At 39.8% G+C, this 19462-nt stretch overlaps 1 protein-coding gene across 7 annotated transcripts in view; it reads right to left on the bottom strand.

The window, feature by feature from the left end:
• The window catches only part of LOC122779366 (RNA-binding protein Musashi homolog 2), a 315696-nt gene that overhangs the window by 43974 nt on the left and 252260 nt on the right, over positions 1 to 19462 (bottom strand). For all 7 annotated transcript variants that reach the window (XM_044041613.1, XM_044041611.1, XM_044041616.1 and 4 more), the window contains exon 10: positions 17966 to 18040. In XM_044041613.1, the coding sequence (XP_043897548.1) occupies positions 17966 to 18040 (75 nt within the window). The remainder of the gene's footprint in view (positions 1 to 17965; positions 18041 to 19462) is intronic.

Below are 19462 nucleotides of genomic sequence, written 5' to 3'. Positions count from 1 at the left end.
GATTGACAGCAGGCATTGTCCAATAGGAGCCTGGCTGCTGGTGACATCTGTGAATTTCCAGGATCAAAACCTCAGCATAGCATGAGCCAAATTGCAAATCTTGAAGCTTCAAAATTGTAGTTCATATTCCTCCGAGTGATGTCAACCCTAGTTGCCACTTGGATTTCATTTTTTTTTAGTTACTGTTGTCTCTCTCTCATCTTGAACCAGGTTTGTCATTTTGCTCTGACCTCTGGCATCAACAGGACATTTTCTCTCAGAGAACTGCTGCTCACTGGATGTGTTCCCTTTTTAGGACCATTCACTGTAAACTGTACAGATGGCTGTGCATGGAAATCCCAGTAGAACAACAGCTTCTGAAATACTCAGACCAACAACCATGCTTTGTTCAAAGTCACTTAAATCACCTTTGTTCCTTAAATGCATTAAGTTACCATATGATTGGCTAGTTCTCTAGTTCACTCACACATACAGTGCATCTATGTAGAGTTAAGTGTCATGCCCAAGAAGACATCAGCATGTATACTAGCTGAGCTGGGAATCAAACCCACAACCTTCCAGGCGAAAGACAACTCACTCCACCACTGATCCACGGTGACTCCACGATGTGTATCTGTAGACTAGAACCCTAAATAAATCAAATACCTAGATGCATTTTAGTGTACTCGAAGTGTCCTTAACTTTGACACAACTCCAGCCTGCACATGCATATGCGGATATGTGTGTGAGGAACTGTGATGTTGTGAAACCCTGAGCTCAGAAATAGCTCAGTGTCTCTTACTTTCTCAGTTCTCAGTGACAAAAGCGCCATTTCTTTGTAGCTTAAGTGCACAGCAGCAAAGCATCAAAGAGGACAAACTCCACTCCTTTGAAGTGTAGCCACACTTTTAACCTCCTCTTTGTGCTACTTCCCATGCAGCTGGGGGAAAAGGAAGCTGCTCCTTACACTACGCCTCCACACTAACCCCAGTATAACTCTCACTCCAAAACACATATGTACAGCAGATAAAGAGATAGTTCAGGGTTTTTTTGAAGGCTAAAGCAGCTTGAAACTCAGATGTTTGCTCTCAAAGAAAACACTCAGAAGTCATTGATCCTCTACTGCCTCCATCAGTAAGTTGTTATTGTTATTCTGTGACTTCTGTGTTTGAAACTCTTGATAATGCCAAGATTTACCTCAGTCACAAACAACTACCAAATGAGGCCACAAGAGACCAGCAGCTCCTGTGTCACTATGAGCAAAAAAACATTGATTTTCTCCATGGACTTTGGTGCAGAAGAGTAAGCCGTTCAGCAAGAAAGAAAGGCTGACATCTTTTTTAAGATATGGTGGACTTCCTTTTGTCCTTGTTGTTCTCAGCGCTGACTGTGTCAGTATCTCTTGCAACCACACTTCAAAAAACCCATTCAAAACCTATTCCTCTGAAGAGGGAAAGAGGAATTAAACAAAAACAAATAAAAACAAATTTGAAAAGAGACGTGAAATGTGGCAGGTTAGATAAGAAAAAAAAAAAACATACATTTTTTGCAGTGGAAACTGTGATAGTAGTTTGTGAATGAGAGAACAGTCTTGCTTCACAACCTTCAAACCAGGGCAGTTTACAATGGTGACTTAAATAGAGACAGAGACAGGGAGGACACAGATGTCTGACCTTGCAGTGGTGCTTATGTAATGGTCTGCTTCAGTGCATTTAACTGCAGTGCTCCTTTTCCAACCTGGGATCAGTAAAGGCAAACATGTCTCTGCAGTCCAGTCTCCTCTGACATCACTTCTGACACTTGGAGAGTATGAAAAGGTCCTGTGAGCTCAGAGTGAATCAGCTGTTATGGCCCTGCCTGTGTGGTCCCAATAGAGCCAATCATACTAATTAAAGAAGACTACTTAGGCCTCCTCTCATTACTGTCCAAGTAAACAGCTTTAATTTTTGATGCATTTTAATGCCCATCTCTGAGTTCTGAGGGTGGTAGTGGAGGGCACACATGAAAGATGAAGGGTAAAGTGCCCTTTTCACCATTAAATAGGATCAGTCAACTTGTGCATATCATTTGCAATACAAATAAAATATGTATAATAATGATTAAAAGGCCACTATTGTCAACACTGTCACAAACATACATTTAAAGCCAAGTACTTGAAGTCAGCTCCATGCACTGCCGTTACACAATCTCGCACTGCTCTACATAGCAGGGGCAGAGTGTGGCACGACCCAAAAATAGCACTGTAACATCGGCTTCCACTTGATTACTGGAGCTGTAAGCAATGTTTCCACACACAGAGGAGGTTTGTAGAAGGCTGTGTGCTAAAATTGTGAATAAATGCATATACTGTATGTTAGTATGTGTCAGTGCACTATAGGGGAAGAGAGGACAGGAGAAAGCAGAGAGCTATTAGTACAGTCAGCAGGAGGCAGGATGGAAGGATAAAGGAAAGGGTGGGTGCAGCTGGGAAGAAGTGGAGCAAGTACCTGACTCTCTGAGCTTGGAGCTCTTGAACAGTGGGTGGCATCAAAACAACAGGCAGTAGACATAGAACATGGTCTTGCGGAGACACCTATTGAACTGCTCTGCCTACGTCCATGTCTGTGCTCCTTTTCTGGTCTCCAGCAACACCCCAAGGTGGCCAACACGTCCGAGGCAGGGCAGCTTGAGCTTCACTTCTACTCCAGCAGCTCAACAGCCCAGACATAATGAGTTTTAGTGTTGCCACTCTGCCTCTTACAGCAGCTCATCTTCTCCACCACAGGAACCTAGACTGTGGGTCTCCGTGGCAGACTGTTTGCCTGCTTCACTGTGTGAGGATGTGTCTGCTGTCCTACGGTGAGTTAAGACCCGGGCAAATGAGGTGAGCCTTCTCTCCCCACTTCCAGGAAATATAGCCAGCCTATCTGCTGCTGCTGCCTGTGTCACGGTGCAGTAGCTGACTATTGCTCACATATCCAAGGAAAGGACACGTGCATGTGCACATAAAGCGACTTGTGTTTAGTGAGCGTGCAGATGATCATATGCACTGTATCTACAAAGAAAAGTAAAACCATAGAACAGAACAGGAGCTGAGGGCCATGCAGTCGACTGCTGCTACACCTGTGGCATTCTCTCAGTGCTTCTGTGCACCCATTCAGTAGCACAGTAAACTGTGAAAGTCAATCGGCAACATGAAACAGATTTGAGTGGTGGCTTAAAGGTACAGTGTGTAAAATTTAGAAACATTTATTGTTGAAGTTTCGTGTTGCAGCTGAATATGCTTCATCTCACTCTTTCCTTTGAAGTGTGTTGGTAAACCTACGTACCTAAGTTCTGGGATGAAAAAACAACAATAATTATATTTTTTTCAAAATTTCTTCCAGATGAAATGAATTTTACCTCAATTTTACACACTGGACCTTTAAAAGGCAGTTTTTTTCTTTTTTTTTTTACATATCTTACATATGTTATTTCATGTCACAAAAGCAAAAATACTGCTTGGTTTCAATCAGCTTTTCTCAACTTGCTCTGTTATTCTTATGAAAAATGCATTTGAATAAAGGGTGTGAGAAGCCAAATTCAGTTTCATGTGGTCACAGGGGACACAAACGATGCACATGCAATCAGATCACTGAGGATGGATGTTCATACCAGGCATAAATGTGGCGATAAAAACCTTAATGAGAATAACTCTTCTGCACCTCCTCTGGTCTCTGTTTATAGCCTCACAACTTAGATTTGACCAATCACAGGTAAGTTCAGAGAGAGGACACTCCTACTGGCTCTTCCTCTACACCTAACTCTGCATACAGGTGTCTTCAGTGGAATGATGGCTACTCCAGCACTGACAAAGACAGCTCTGTAAAGTCATTAAGCCACATATCATTATCAGCAAAGACCCTCAGAGATGGACAGATTGTCATGGCTCATCTGTCATGTATGAAACAACTGCAAACTCTACAATCAACAATTTTTCCGGCGATCCCACCGACTGCAGCTCAAGTGGATAGACAAGATTTGACATGCAGTGCTGTCGACTGACGTCAGAGCTGCACACTCACTGCTGTCACTGGGAACGAAGTCATGGCCCGGGGAGGTGTGTGTCCGTGTGTGTCTGTGTGCCTCAGCATTGCTGTGGAGACAGTGAGTCAGACTGGAAAGCAGAGTGAGCGAGAGGGAGGGAGAGAGATAGATAGAGAGAGAGAGAGAGAGGGAGAGAGAGGGGGAGAGAAAGACAGAGAGAGAGGGGGAGAGAGGCCCTGGTAAAGACTTTTTGCCTTTGTAAGCAGCCTTGAAGAGTTTTTGAGTCTTTGATCTTGTCAATTTTGATATGTAAGTGTGTGTATGTGTGTGGTTTATCTGTGCTTGGTCATTGAAGCATATGACATCACGATGCACCTCGTCAGGCCCTATTTTAAGGCCTGCGTCTCATGGAGTGCCCGGTCTTCACACACTCATTGGGCAAACGATCAGCCTTGGCAATTAAAGCCAATCTGTGAGTCAGTGTGGCATCAGGAGGGCCATCTGCTTCCAGCCCTGTAGCACTCACTCTGGCCTGTGGGACCACTTGCTGGGGTCACAGCTCACCCATGCAGCATAGACAGGGATGGTTCACAGGATCTAAGGAACAATCTGCTGTGGAACGCCAGTCCAATAGGAGCCTGCCCTATCAAAAGCACCACTGTGTGCGTGCTGCCGCCACGTCTCGCGGGTGTAGTAAAAACACAAACAGTGGGATCTGTCTCAGGCAGGACAATGTTACATGTCCCCACGACACAGGTTAACTCCTCATCAGCCTCAGGCCATTGATTTTTCCACCTGCTCCAATATTGTAGCCAAGGAATGAACTGACATGGGAAATATAAGATGTCTGAATACTTAAGAGAGCTTTACCTCTGCTGATAATGACTGCGCATGTTGTTCCAAACCCCATCATCATCATCCACAAAGGAGGTAATGAACTGAAGCAGGCAAGAGGGGAGGATCTTTGTAAAGAAAGTTTTGAGAGGCATCTTCCACACTTTTGATTAGAGCCAACGCTCACACACATGTCTACATCTGAAGTCACATGTGTTGAAATGAATGGAGCAGAGTTCTTAAAGTGAGAGTCAAATGTTCTTTTTAAAGTGCTGTTGTATGAGGTTCTGATTTATAGTGAGTACTGACAAAACAGCAGCTTAAGACATGGATGCTCACTCATAATGAAAACAGGACTGCCATTGGGGACACAAGTAAAATCTGATTTTAACAAAAAAAAATGGTCCAATGTGTAATCAATATTGACATCTCATGGTGACACTGCAGATTGTAACACATGGAGAAGTCCTACACTCACCCGTCTGTTCCCAAATGCATCAGGGAACTACGGTGGCCTTCACAGACCAGAAAGGATGTTGGTGTAGTTATCCATCACCTTATTAGACTCCAGTGGATACTGATCTTATACAGTAGATTTGATTTAGTTTGCTGTCTTACATTAGTCATAGTCATGTAAGACAGCAATCGTTTCCTCTTCATTTGTGAAGTAGGTTCCACCTGAAAACTACATTCAATTTTTGCCATTAAACCCTCCTAAATGTTACACACTTTACCTTGTCTCCACCTCAAGCTGGTTCTATGAGCAGGTGGTGCACACAGTGCATTAGGGGTAACTAGTGTCAGCACTAGGGCTGCTGACATTATAACCAGAGTAAATGCATGATGTCGCCAGACTGCCGTGCACTGATTGGTCACAGGAAGAGGCACGAGAATCAAACCGAACAATGGCAAACTGTAGATCCGTTAAAGAGACTTAACAATCCTGAAAACATAGGTTACTCTCCAACATTTAGCAAGAAAATGTCGAAAATCTCATCATTTAACAGAGGAATCTGGTGTATTTACTGAAAGCACTGCTGAAAGCCTGCGATCGCAATTCTATGATCTGCCATCATGGCAGCCGAAGATGCAGCAAAACTGATCTGTGCTGGATTCAACCTGACAGTGTTCACTTTAAATCCATGGAGATCAACCAATACATCACCTGGCGTGCTTTTTAGGAGTTTGTAAACAGCCAACCTGCAGTATGATGACATCTTCAACTTCCTGATCAACTTCAATTCATCTTAATCCAGTGCGTCACTGAAAATGTACAAAAGCCTGGAGGGAGACAAATGGATCCAGCTTTGTGACAAACCTTGAACTCTCAGGTCTACCTGCTAAAGATAGCAGTGTTGTCACTGGGAGGATAGTGTGCATTAGCATAACATTAGCAATGGGCAGTGCAATGTAAATAACCACTGTGTTAACTTTGTTGTGCAGCTAGCGCTTGGTAAATCTAATCTGAATCCATGATTTATCAAGAATTAATCATGACATAATGTTGCTTGTGGGTCTTAAAACAGGCTTAGTACACTTAACTTCCTCTATCATGAAAAAGATCTTGCATAACACTTAAAACAGGGTATTCTACAAAGACATTTGGATGAAACACACCACATGGACTTTAAAACTCGGCACATAACATAAACAGTACTGTAATATGGAGTTGGTCCCCCTTTTGCAGCTATAACAGCTTCCACTCTTGTTCGACGAGAAGGCGTGTTTCGCAATCTCTGTTCCAGTTTGCCCCAAAAGTGCTTGATGAGGTTGAGGTCAGATCAGTCCAGTTCTTCCACCCTAAATTTGTCAAACCATGTCTTTACAGTCCTTGCTTTTGTGCACTGGGGCACAGTCATGTTGGAATAGATAAAGGCCTCCACCAAACTTTTGCCACAAATTTGGAAACATAGCATGATCCAAAGTGTGTTGGTATGCTAAAGCGTTTTGTCCTTTATTAGCCTGATTGAAAGACCTGAATTCAGTACTTAACAGGTGTGGCCAAATACTTTTGTCCATATAGTGCACCTTAATTTAAAGCTATGTATCATTCATATCAACACATTTTCATCTCATTCCAACAGCAGACAGTTGCTAAACCCTGGGAGGCTAAATGGTGTTTCAGGCCAATGCCATCATGCGACCTCGGGTGCATTGATCATATGCTTGGTTGGCTCTGACCCAGTTTCTCGGACCACTCTGCCCTCAGGAGCTATATATCATGCAAACTGCACAGGTCATCAACTCTTTTTCCCGAGATGGCACCTGCTGGGAGGGCAGCTGTTCCTTATACCTTTGCACACTTCACCTACAGGAGGAAGGGGGTTCAAAAGGTCAGCAGTCTTGTTTTCACTGTTATTTACAGTCATGTATGGCACACCTCTGTCAAAACTACTTGGATATGAAATGTATATTTGGTATGTGTATTCAGGATCAAACACTGTACCAGCAGACTCAGTTTGATCCAGCTTTGATCCACATTACGGACTTTGAATCTGACATGGAAAGCCTCAGGCCACGTGCCCGACTTGTGACCTGTCCAGGGTGTGCCCCGCATTTCACACTATGTCAGCTGGAGTCCTACGACCCACATGGGGAAATAAAGCAGTAGAAAATGAAGTCCAGATGTGTATATCTCGGCGACATCTGAACAGAACAGGAACAGAAACATTTTATCTGCTATAAGCAGGTATACACTGCACAGATCCAGAAAGTCTTCTGCAGAAAAAAAACAAAACGTATGTATAAATGTCGAGCCACGGAGTATAAATTGACCGTGTATCTAACACTCAAACTAAACAACAAGCACTTAACAACCAACGTGTACAATCACACAGTCAAGACACTTTTTCACAATTATATTTACAATTCATCATCATTCAATATATATAGATACCTATATATATAAATATAACTAATTCTAAAAGGTCTCAATGCTGACCCTATTCTCCACTTCTGGAACTATTTTGCAGATCCACAGTTGCATTCTGGACATTCTGCCGATGTCAATGGGAACTTTATTAAAATAGCAAAAACAAAATGACACTAAATGTGTTTTCCCTGCAGCACAATAAAAATGGATGTAACCAAACCATTCTCAAATGCTGACACAACTCTGTGCAGATAGGCCTGGCTATGTGAGACAGTACATAAAAATACAGTATATGCATTTTAGCGAGATGTAGTGTCCCTTAAAGGGCGAGACAAAGACAGACATATGAGCAAGTGTGAAGCTGAGCTCCTTATCTTCTGCCTATGGGACAGTCTGACCCTGCAGATTCTATTATTTAGTAGCAGGAGCGAGAAATCAACTTGTGCAGATTCAAGGCTTTTGAAAAGTCATTTAGGTTTGATGGAGTGTGCTGTTGTGTATAGGCACCATTGACCGGTGAAGTTTTAGTTGCAGAGGGATGGAAGGAGGCTACCGCACTGCTAACATTCAAACCTTAGCGAGACAAAGAAAAGCATGATAAGGAAACACACATACAATCCATATTTTGGGAATCTAAGGCCATTTAAATGACCACACACACAACCACTAATTAACCACTACAGTGTGTTGTGAATGTAGTGTAGTGTGGAGCATTTTAGAAGCAGAAGTCGGGATTAGTTTGTCTTCAAGTGCACTTGCACTATGAATACTGTAGTGCTATACAAATAAACTTGCCTTGCCTTTATTGATAACTGCTAACTAATATAACCCACCTCTCTCTTCTCATTGCATCCTTACTGCACTTCAACCACCCCCTCTGCTCCTTAATCATTTCCATTCATTCTTTGACTACTTGAAAGGCTGACTCACTGGGCCTGAATTGCTGTTTGTCCGTCATGACATCTTGAGGAGCCGAATGACTGAGTGTTATGTCTTTCTCTCACTCAGTCTGTGTCTCTCCCCTGATGGGATCGCACTAACATCTCCATCCCTGCTTTTTCAGTGTAGCATAATGACCTCCTAGTAGCAGCCCTAATGGAGCCATAATGGTCATTTATGCCAGGGGAGGCTCTGAGGGCACGACTGTGGAGGCAGCAAGTCGCACAAGAACATGGGAGAGTGGAGAGAAGCTCTCAGAGGATCCTGAATCTCAGTCTTTGTTTGACTGTGCGGTTCCCTCTCTCTCTCTCTCTCTCTGTGTGTGTGTGTGTGTGCACTGAACGGTGCATTCATGTGTGCACAATGGGAGAAACTGATACAACACTAGTTAACAATAGAAAGTACAATATGAGAGGGCGTGTCCCTGCTTTTGCGTACTCACGCGCGTTACGCACACATGCACCCACCATTTACTGTCTTTAATTACATTTTTCTTTTCATATGGACACACTTCTTATTCAGGCATACACAATAGACTCCACTATACCATTCGGAAACCACTGCATATTTTCTGCTTCTATTTCTGCTGACACCATTAGCAGAAACACAGTGTATTAACTGCGATGCATAAACATGCAAATACTGTTTAAAAAAATCAATTTGCATTTAAATATGCACCCCAAACAAAATAATCTTTCACTGTATATAGTCTAAGCCTACGGTAATCTAAGAAAAGTAAGTCGAATGTAGTGTTTAGCTATGATCAAACAGGATACTTCTTTGAATATGGCTTCTTCCAGACGAGACACCTCATGCTTTGAATGTGGCACATCTTTGGAAGATCCCCTGGGCGCTATGAGCTGAATAATACAATAGCACATTTATCAGATGGCTAATGCTAATTAGAGTGCTGCGTAAAAAACAAGAATAATGTACAGTAAAGTTCCCTCTGTCTTGTCAGCTCCTGTTTTCTCAGCTTCTAGCCATTATTATAACTGCATTTGGGTTTAAATAAAATAAAATCAAAACATCATTCTTTTTATATAAAAATAGGAGGAAATATATACTATAATACTATGAGTTTGATCTGAAGATGTATTCCCGAAATGTAAGAAAATGTTTTCTTTCAACATTTTCTCATCTCATCATTTTGAAGCTATCTGGAAATCTGCAGAATCCAGATAATGGTGTGCGCCTCAATGTCTCATGGACTCAAAGTGAGGTCCTTTTGTATCTCATTTATATTCAAAGATTCAATTTTAGTTTGCTCTTTGCAGTCTGACAAATGTCATCTCTGAAGTCAGATCATCTAAGACAGGTTCTCTAATGGTGCATTTTCATTAAAAGTTGACCCATCTGTCATATATATATATATATATATATATATATGTATATGTATATATATATATATATATATATATATATATATATATATATATATATATATATATGTATAGGTTATTACATTCAAAGGACAATGGATTCATGATTTTGTATTTTAACCAAAGAATGCAAACTAAAAATCTAATTACACACACCTTACAACATCCTGCTAAAAGGGGAATGATGCATTTTATTCTATTATTATTGTTCTTTCCCTAAATTAGAATTATGTTTTTTTTATATATATCCTGTTATCTTTATCATTAATTACCTTTATAAACCTAAGTTTATTGTACATGTCAGCTATAGTTGTACTTTTTAACAGTTCAAAAAAGTACAAACAAACCCAGAAACGCATGCGTTAATGATTGTTTGCGCAGAGGATACACAACATGCATCCTCAGGACACACAACATGCATCCTTGTAAAGCCGACGTGTGATGGACTCAGTCCTTAGAATTTGACGCATCCTGCACTTTGGAACAGTCCTTCAGCAAAGTCTGATGACGCATTATCCTTGAAATTCAGCATTTTGTAGATCCTTCCTTGACTTTGACAAACAACCACAGAGTTCTTGTCTGGAAATAGCTTTAGATGACAGCTCACAACTTCCAAATTAACATCAACACACACAGTGGAGACATTTTTAGGCCTTGAAGAAAATGTCTTGCCCATCCGAAAATAAAATTCCGGTTAACTCGGTGGCAGTATGTTATACGTAACTCATTCTGACACACATTTCTGTGTAATGTACACAAGGTCTTTAGCGTTGGATTGAGTATTTAACATTTAAATTACACAGAAATACATGTTTCTAAAAAAAAAATATCTCAACAAAAAAAAAACTTACACCTCTCTGAGTCAACTCTGAGTCACGTTGCTCTCTTTCTTCATGAGCTGACATTAAAAGGGACAGCGCAATATAAAATACGCTTCACTCCCAACCTCATCTAATTCACACAGGAGACACTTTCTGTCCTCCTCTGGGACTGAAGTGAAGCGTCCACTTTCCATAGCCAAAGGCAAAATGTCAGACATTAGCACAAATAGACTTTGCTCAGTAATATTGCTTGGTATAATGTTTAATGGCCCAATATGTTGGATCTCATATGCCAGTTTGCTCTAATTTTTTCAACATTTTATTTCTTTATAATTTTCAAATAGTAGATAATGAAACTAACAGCAAGGTCATTTATTATATATATATACATACATATATATATATAAATATATATATACATATATACAAAAAACAAGCAAACATAGAGGCTTGACAGTGAGTTAATTTGCCCTTGGAAAATATATTATTAGATATGTTAATAAATTACACAGCCACAAAATGTCGTTTGCCTAACATGGCTCACACATTATATCACCTCTTGAGGATAATTTTATGCAAACACAATGAGCAACTCATGGGTCATTTTCACAAGGTCGTCACTGCAGATCCCTGCAGGGGGCACATTTTTAAACAGTAACATGTAAATGTTGTTACCAAGGTTTTTCAATGCTTCACATTATTTACAACAGCTCTACCAGAAGACTCTGACAGTTTGTTTTCCTGGAAAATGGACACAGGAAGATGGTCAAACAGCTCCAGGAGGAAGAGGAGTGAGTGGCAAGGAATAGGAAGACTTGAATGAAAGCCTACGTCATATACAATGTATAACCCGGTTTTAATGACACAATTATATCCACCAACTCAGAGCACTCAGAACACTTGCATGTATGATACCTGTTTTTTTTTTCTTTTCTAGAAGCAATGCTATCTTTCAAAGTCAGGCGGGAATAGGACGCATTCCTACCAAAGAAGAAGGGAACAATGCTACAGCTCCCTTGGAAGGCTCGGATGACTATCCTTGATGACTTCTTCTTCTGTTGTCAAAATGTTTTTTTCTGCTTGGTGAGCGGGGCTTATACTCTACCTATCGGTGGGGGTGGAAGTTCAGTTCGCACATGCCCTGACCTAACGCGTTATTTGCACACAATTCTAAAATCACGTGACGCAATTCTCGCCATGTGCGTGTTGGGTCCGGACGAGCTGTGTGCGGAAGTATACCAAGGCCTTAAATATATATGTATATATATATATATATATATATATATATATATATATATGTATATATATATGTATATATATATATATATATATATATATATATATATATATATATATATACATATATATATACATATATACATATTTATATACATATATATGTATATACATAAATAATGATCCAGGACTAAGTGTAAGTGCAGAAAAGTGTGTGGTAGATGTTGGTTACTTTACCAACTTTTTGTGGCCCGCTCGACAACATGTTCTGCACAACCAAGTCTATAAGCAATAGCGCATCATGGATTTTATCAGCAACAGCAATTCAATCAGCAAATTGAGAAAGAGCCTCATGGAATAATGCTTAAAATAAAAGTATATTTAACCAAAGACTCTGCTGCATTTAAATCAGCATAAAAAACATAAAGTTTAATGTTGGAAAAAGCAGCAGTAATATAATTGACTCCACAGCTGCTTTATATTGTATGAAAAGCTTCTCCTTCAGGTCATTAAATCCCTGCAGCCATATGAAGGCAGCAGTACACACATGTTAATTAATCTGCAGACTCCTCTTCAGTTCTTTAATCCTGTCCATGGTAAACCTTCTTTCCAATTTTGCAGTTTTTTTTCCCCCGCCATGTTTTGTTCTTGAAATGCCCTACAATGCTGATACTGGGATGCAAGAACCATGTTAACTATGCTATTAAAATACCTATATATATTAAACAATATATTATATATTAAACCATTTTGTGATCACAGCCCTCTGTCCTGAGCCTCATCAACAGATGAGCATTCATCTGTCCTATTTCTTGGGTAAGAGACTGGCTCTTGTAACTCCGTGATTGGGCTGTATTTCATACTATGGTACGTATAAGTTCACAACTTTATCTCGCCGTCAGAAATCCTTTTCTGAATGAGAAGGATGCTGCTGGTCTACTGCTACCTCATTTGGAACGTTTGTGTGAAAGGATTCCAAACACCATTTACCAGGGCCTGGGATTGTATTTAAATCAAGGTGAGAGAGAGTTCAGGAACTGGAAATGAAAACGGAGATTCGGCCAAAAAGCGCAAGTAAATGAGTATCAGCGACATTTTCTTTTGAAAGCGTGTGTCTCTTCATCTTAAACAGAAGTACCACACAGAACATTACATATCACATATCTGCCACATTGACATGCACATTACAGTACCTCTCTCACTCTTTCTGTCAGATAACACTGTGTGCCATCACAGTCATGCACAGTGTGTGCATTAGCACAATCTGAGAGAAGGCTCTAATATTAATGGCTGCCATCAGTGATGGTGTATTACTGTTGCAGGACTTTCAGAGGAATCTAACCCTTCAAACAAATCAATGTAAAGAGGAAAATATGTTGCTTAGAAATGGTAAACAATCAAGCAGCTGTTATATGAAGAAATGAGAGCGCTGTTAGAAATAGACAGACAAAACAGGATGCTGCTGATCATTTGTTCACATCTCCATACTGTTTGCAATTCCCAAGTAAATGGTTAAAATGTCTGTCTTATTGATTGTCACTGCACATGCAGTGTGCAGCACTCTTTTTTAAAATTCAGTTCCAGGTTTTATTTTAAGCATAACATCTAAAAAAAAAAAAAACCACAAAGCTGCAGCGAGGTAAACACTGTGTGATTACAGCACATTAAACACAGCCTGGAACTTCTAAACAACAAAAATCAAACCAACACTTCTCTCCCACAGTCAGCTTTCTGCATTCTGAGAAGGCTAAACAAAAATAAAATGATATATGTTACTCCGTCCTAATCATTTCTGCTACTGGATGTGCTAAATAAAGCGTATTTTTATATTTCTTATAAAAAAAACATTACTTTACAGAGCCTTTCTCTTTTTGTACATATGTTGAAATGGTGTTGATATGTTTGTGATAATAACTGTTCATTGTATTTATAGTAGAATAACAACAATTAAGTGTTTTTTAGTTTACAGAAATGACCACCAGGAAAAGCCTTAAATTCGTATCACTACTGACATATAATAGTTAGTAAATGCTTATGACAGCATTTACTAACTTTAATGAATGTTTACATTCAATATATGAACTGGAATAACATTTAATAATGCTCTAAGGTGGCCCTAACACTAAATATGAATGACAGACAGTCTTCATAGATAGGTAACTACACCTCAATGCCGCAATGGGATTAATCTGTAATCAACTCACAGTGAACAAATACCAACACACGGACAGATGCACTGTGTGTGATCAATATCAAACACACGTTGTGATCAATGTAGGAATTAATTGGGAATTCTACAAGTTGTCAGAGTGAGTTTAACAGCCGGTGAGTTGGTGTCGGCTTTGAGTCTAACTGGCTGCACTGAAGGCTTTGTTTTTCACATCTCTCTTTAGTTTCTGTTGTCTACACTGCAGCACTGTTTTAGCTGTAGGGATGTCACCTCTGGTTTCTCCTTCTCCCTCTACATCTTATTGAGTTTTTGTACTTTAGTCAGTGCTTCATCACTGATCAATGTGTTATCGCTGTTTCATCCTGACAATTGAGCAATTGCCTTACCACGTTTCTCCCTGTTAACTGTGGGCCCCTGAGGTTTACTAGGAATAAAAAAAAAAACGCCTTGAAATGCTGCACACAATTTACACCTCTTGGATCCAGCCAGTCTAGTCCTGGCTTCTTTATTATAGTCATATAGAGTGTTTGAGTGAGGTTGCATACAGTGAGAAAAAAGCCTTTGATCTTAAATTGAGGATGTGTTCCAGATCTTAGCAAGGAAGGACACTAGTCAATATTTGGCCTGAGGTTATTTAATTTAGGCAGGGAGTTTGATTCATACATTAAAAATTCCAATTACCCTGTCAAGAGTTGAGCGAGCCCAGAGGGGGCTGTTTTAATCATACAGCTTTATCAAACTCTTAAAATTGAGTTTAACATGGACAGGCTTCTGCCTCAGGGAAGGTTATACCACTTAATTTGTTGTAAATAGTAAACATTTAAAAAATGTTTTACCAGAGATACATATGCTGAGGAAATACTGATCACCCATTTCCCTTGAATGTCCTCTTCCTGTTCTGTGGAGTTCATCCGTGTTTTAGGCTGAATTTAGAGGACCTGGAGGCTTAACTAATACTCCCGCTCAGCAAATATAGATCAGGATTCTTTATTATTCCACTCATGCATAGTTACAGCAGTACAGCTATGACCGGTGGGTCCATACCGGGTGAGACGGTGAACTGTGCGCCAAGTACACACAATTGGGAGGCAACCGATCGCAGTAACTCAGGCAAACACTGGCTTCACTGTTGAACACAGACAACAGACCAAATAACACAAGGTGAGGACACTTTGGATAGTCCCCAGCAAATGTGCAGCAGCAACAACAATTCAAGGACAAAGGACGAGATTTTCCCAGTAACAATGCACTTCAAAAAGTTTTCTGTATGTCATTCTAGTCGGGTGTTGACAAACAGAGGAAGAGGTTATGACTCTTTTTTTATGTAAGCATGGATTTTACATTTTGAGTGAGAAAAAGTTCGCTCTTGCAAGGGGACGGTGTTTAAGACCGGAGAAACATGTCAAGCATGCTTACTTTTACTACATCAATGGCCGTGTACTAGGGACAGTCTTTCATTTCTCGCTCCTTACATTTCCAAACACAACAATGAAGTGACCTAGATTTTCTCCCTGCCCCGCCACAGTAGTAAACACACACACACACAGAAATAGAGACAAGTTTTTCTACAGTACTTTGGTAAGTTATGTGCTGTTTATCTTTCTTTTACTAGCGTAGCGTTACTTGTTCTGACTGCACAGGCAGATTGGTACACACATATAGTCAGACCGCTGTTCAGGGCGCTCTTGATTGCTGTTGGTGGAGCACATATTTTCAATGTTGTATAATAATGTAGGTGAGAGGCTAAATTCATGGCTGTGATTAAAATACAATTGTGAAGTCCTATTGAATGTCAAGGTTATTTTTAATTTTATATTTACATTTTTAGCAGTGGGATCAACTCCTGAAACTTTGCATGGTGCTTCTTGGTGTTCCAGTCATAGTGTTGCTGTGCAAAGCTGTCTCGCTTTACTCATGCTCTGTGCTTCTTCTGCCTTGCCTGCTCATTTGTGACATAAAATGCATCACTCTGAAACAAAAAGGTGCTATATACTGACAAACTGACACAGAGAGAGTCGTGTGGCGCTGATAGGTTTACTTAGCATTATGTGAGCTCTTTTGGTAACGGTTTGAATGTAACAGACATTCCTTTAAAGTGACAAAGGACAGCTCATTATATGCACAATATGCATGTGCGTATTTGATATACATGAGGCAGTGGGAGTTATTTGTACTGGTACAACAGTTTGAGGGGCTGGAATTAGAATTATTGGAAAATGGCTTTGTGTGAGCACTGACTCTGACTGTTATATTATCAGAGCTAATGAGCTAATGAGCAGAACTGGTATATGGATCAAGTGTTCTGAAATACTGTAAATCATGCATACTTCATTAATGTTGTCACGTTTCGCACACACTCAAGCAGTGCAGGAGCTTATTTGCATTTTGTGTGTGGCAACAGGGCATTATTTGTGTTTTGTTGCTGTTTTTTCTTTATGTGTGTGTGGTATATTTGACTTGGTTGTTGATGGTACGTGACAATGCAAATTGGGGCAGCATAATTGTCTTTTGTCATATATATATATATATATATATATATATATATATATATATACATATACATATATATATATATATATATATATATATATATATATATACATGCAAAGACAACATGGGGTGAACCAGAAGGTGTTAGGATGTTATTTTGTCGTTTTTTAAAATACAGTCAACACAATATAAATATGCTCTTATTTGCACAGGCACACAAAACCCAGACTCACACAAACACAAATATTTTGTGCTAATTCAAATTACTGGCTACTAGTTACTAAAATGAATGGTTGTTATTGCGTTAAACACAGATATTTTGCTTGATTTGATCCACATTTCTATGCATTTCTATTTCCATTCTATTCATGTTCATCCATGTTGAAAAGTAGGTGCTATTTCTTCTGTCAAACAATCTATTGGTCAAGTATAAAAACAGTATATGTCCGTGTCTTTATGCAGGTGGTCACAGCTGGACCTCCTGTTTCACCATTCCCGAATCTTATTTCACAAAGATATTACAACGATCTGAGTGGCTGTCAGATATTTCCCATTCCGTCTTATCAGTGGAAGGAATGATGTCTGGCAATGGCACACAAAGCCTGTGTAAAGTTTTATAAATAAAGCATGAAATTGACCGGATGGCTGTTTGAGAGAGGACGCTCAGAGCCACAGGGCCTCAAACAGCAGACAGGTGTAGCTGCCCACTTCCACACTGATTACCTACCATTTGGACTCCCACTAAAGGACCCCGCCACTCTGAGTCAACAACTTTAATGCAGAAAATGACTTCATTCATTTTCCATTAAAAACACCACATTTAAAATCTGCCTACACACAAAAGTGCTGCTTATTTTTCCGCTTCTTGACAGAAGAATTTGCATACATTGGGCCGCGGAAGACGAATAACTTTTCCCCATTTTAAGACATTTAGTCATGGTGGTGTTCAGGTGTGCGGTAAAAAAGGAGTGAGAGATTTACTTAACTTGAACGTCAGCTTTCAGACCCTACAGTTTAGAAATCCACACACGTAACAAACCCTTATAACCCTGAGGATTAGCTGATGACTGACATGTATATTGATGAGTGTGTGTGTGTGTGTGTGTGTGCGTGTGTGCGTGTGTGCATGTTAATGTGTGTGCATCTTTCTATGTGTTGCCTTGATTGTGCCACTTGAGAGTGCCTGACAGAAATCAGCTGCAACACTGATATTTTAAGAAGGCCTTTATTAACTCACCAGGGAACTGGTAGCTGTAGCTTGGTGCGAATCCAGTGTATCCGCGGCCGTACGTCGCCACAATGTTAGGGTAACCTTTGAGAGAGAGGAGAGAGATCATAAAGAGGTGAGAGGAAAGAATATACATATGTAAAGATGTGACACGCAAATACACCGAGGCAAAAGCTGCTTATATCTACACATGGAGAGGGAAACAAATCTTAAAAGACTCCTGGTGATAACAACTCAAACAAAATGTTCACATTTCAATAAACACAACAACAATCCACATCAAATGTGACTATAAGGCCGAAATAAGGCCAATCAATTTAAAATCTGCAGAAAAGAAATGTATTGGTTTCACTTTTGTGGAACATTTGTGTAATTTTGACTTAGTCAAGCTATAAATATAAGATTATCCTTTGTCTCACAACAAGGGAAATTTACACAGTTAAGGAATTTATTTTACTTTTTTTTTATTGGACACAGATTCACTGATGAACCACATCAATAAAGGCGCTGTGAGTCAGGTGTGGTGATTTTTTTTTGTTTGCCGTTGTTACTCTTCCGCCTTTGTGTGGTCTTTGTGAACAGAAATAATCAGACCTTATTCATCTGAAATCAGGCTCTGTCAAGCAATACTATCAGACCTGTCTGAGGGAGTAGCATAGGGGCAGATAACTAAAAACTGTTGTGAAATTATCATTGTAGACGACACTGGACTGGGAAAAACATCAGTAGTGACACCTTACACTCCACCTTTGAGAGAAATGGTTGTGTCATGAACACACACAAGGTCAGTGGCTAGCATTGTTGCCTTGCAGCAAAAAGACCCCAGTTTGTGACCCAGTCTGACTGAGGGCCTTTCCAGCAGCCCCTGTGACCCTCATAAGGAGGATAAAGTGGTAGAAAATGATTATTATTATATTAAGAAGATGAAGATACTGGAGCAAACTGTTTCCTCCAGGAGGAAACTGGACTAGTGTGGATAATGACAGCTGCTTTAGTGTCACAGCACACTTCTCAGTTGAAGAGCAAAAACTGAAGTCATTGGTATTGACTGTGAGCAGCACCATAATATTATGGAGCCACTTTTAATGGATCTTTAGTTTGGCTTGGCTTGTGTTTCTCTGTAAATGCACATAAGTGTGTAAGTGCACACAAGTTCCATCTGAGGTTCACGGGAGAGAATATGTTAATTTAAATGCGCTTCCTTTGAGTAATTCTACATTAATTCTGTGGTTTTAAATGAAAACATTCACTGTTACAAGCCTCACTATCAAGATGAAACGATGCAATTAAGTGCAACAAAGTCTGCAGTTACTTTTTTTTTTTTGTATATCAATTGTAAGCCCTAAAATAAATACTTTACACATTCAAAATCTTAGAAGTAAATATTTTTTTTGTAATACCTTGTATGAAAAACTGCAATAATCAAGGAGCAATTTATTTTTATGTTTCAAGGTTAATAAAGAAGTGGCATGTATTTATAGCTGACTGTGTTGATAGACCATCGAG

The sequence above is a fragment of the Solea senegalensis genome, linkage group LG13, assembly GCF_019176455.1.
Source record: "Solea senegalensis isolate Sse05_10M linkage group LG13, IFAPA_SoseM_1, whole genome shotgun sequence".
Classification (NCBI taxonomy): Eukaryota; Metazoa; Chordata; class Actinopteri; order Pleuronectiformes; family Soleidae; genus Solea; species Solea senegalensis.
The sequence above is the reverse complement of the archived record's forward strand: the minus strand, read 5'-3'. Positions and strand labels throughout refer to the sequence as shown.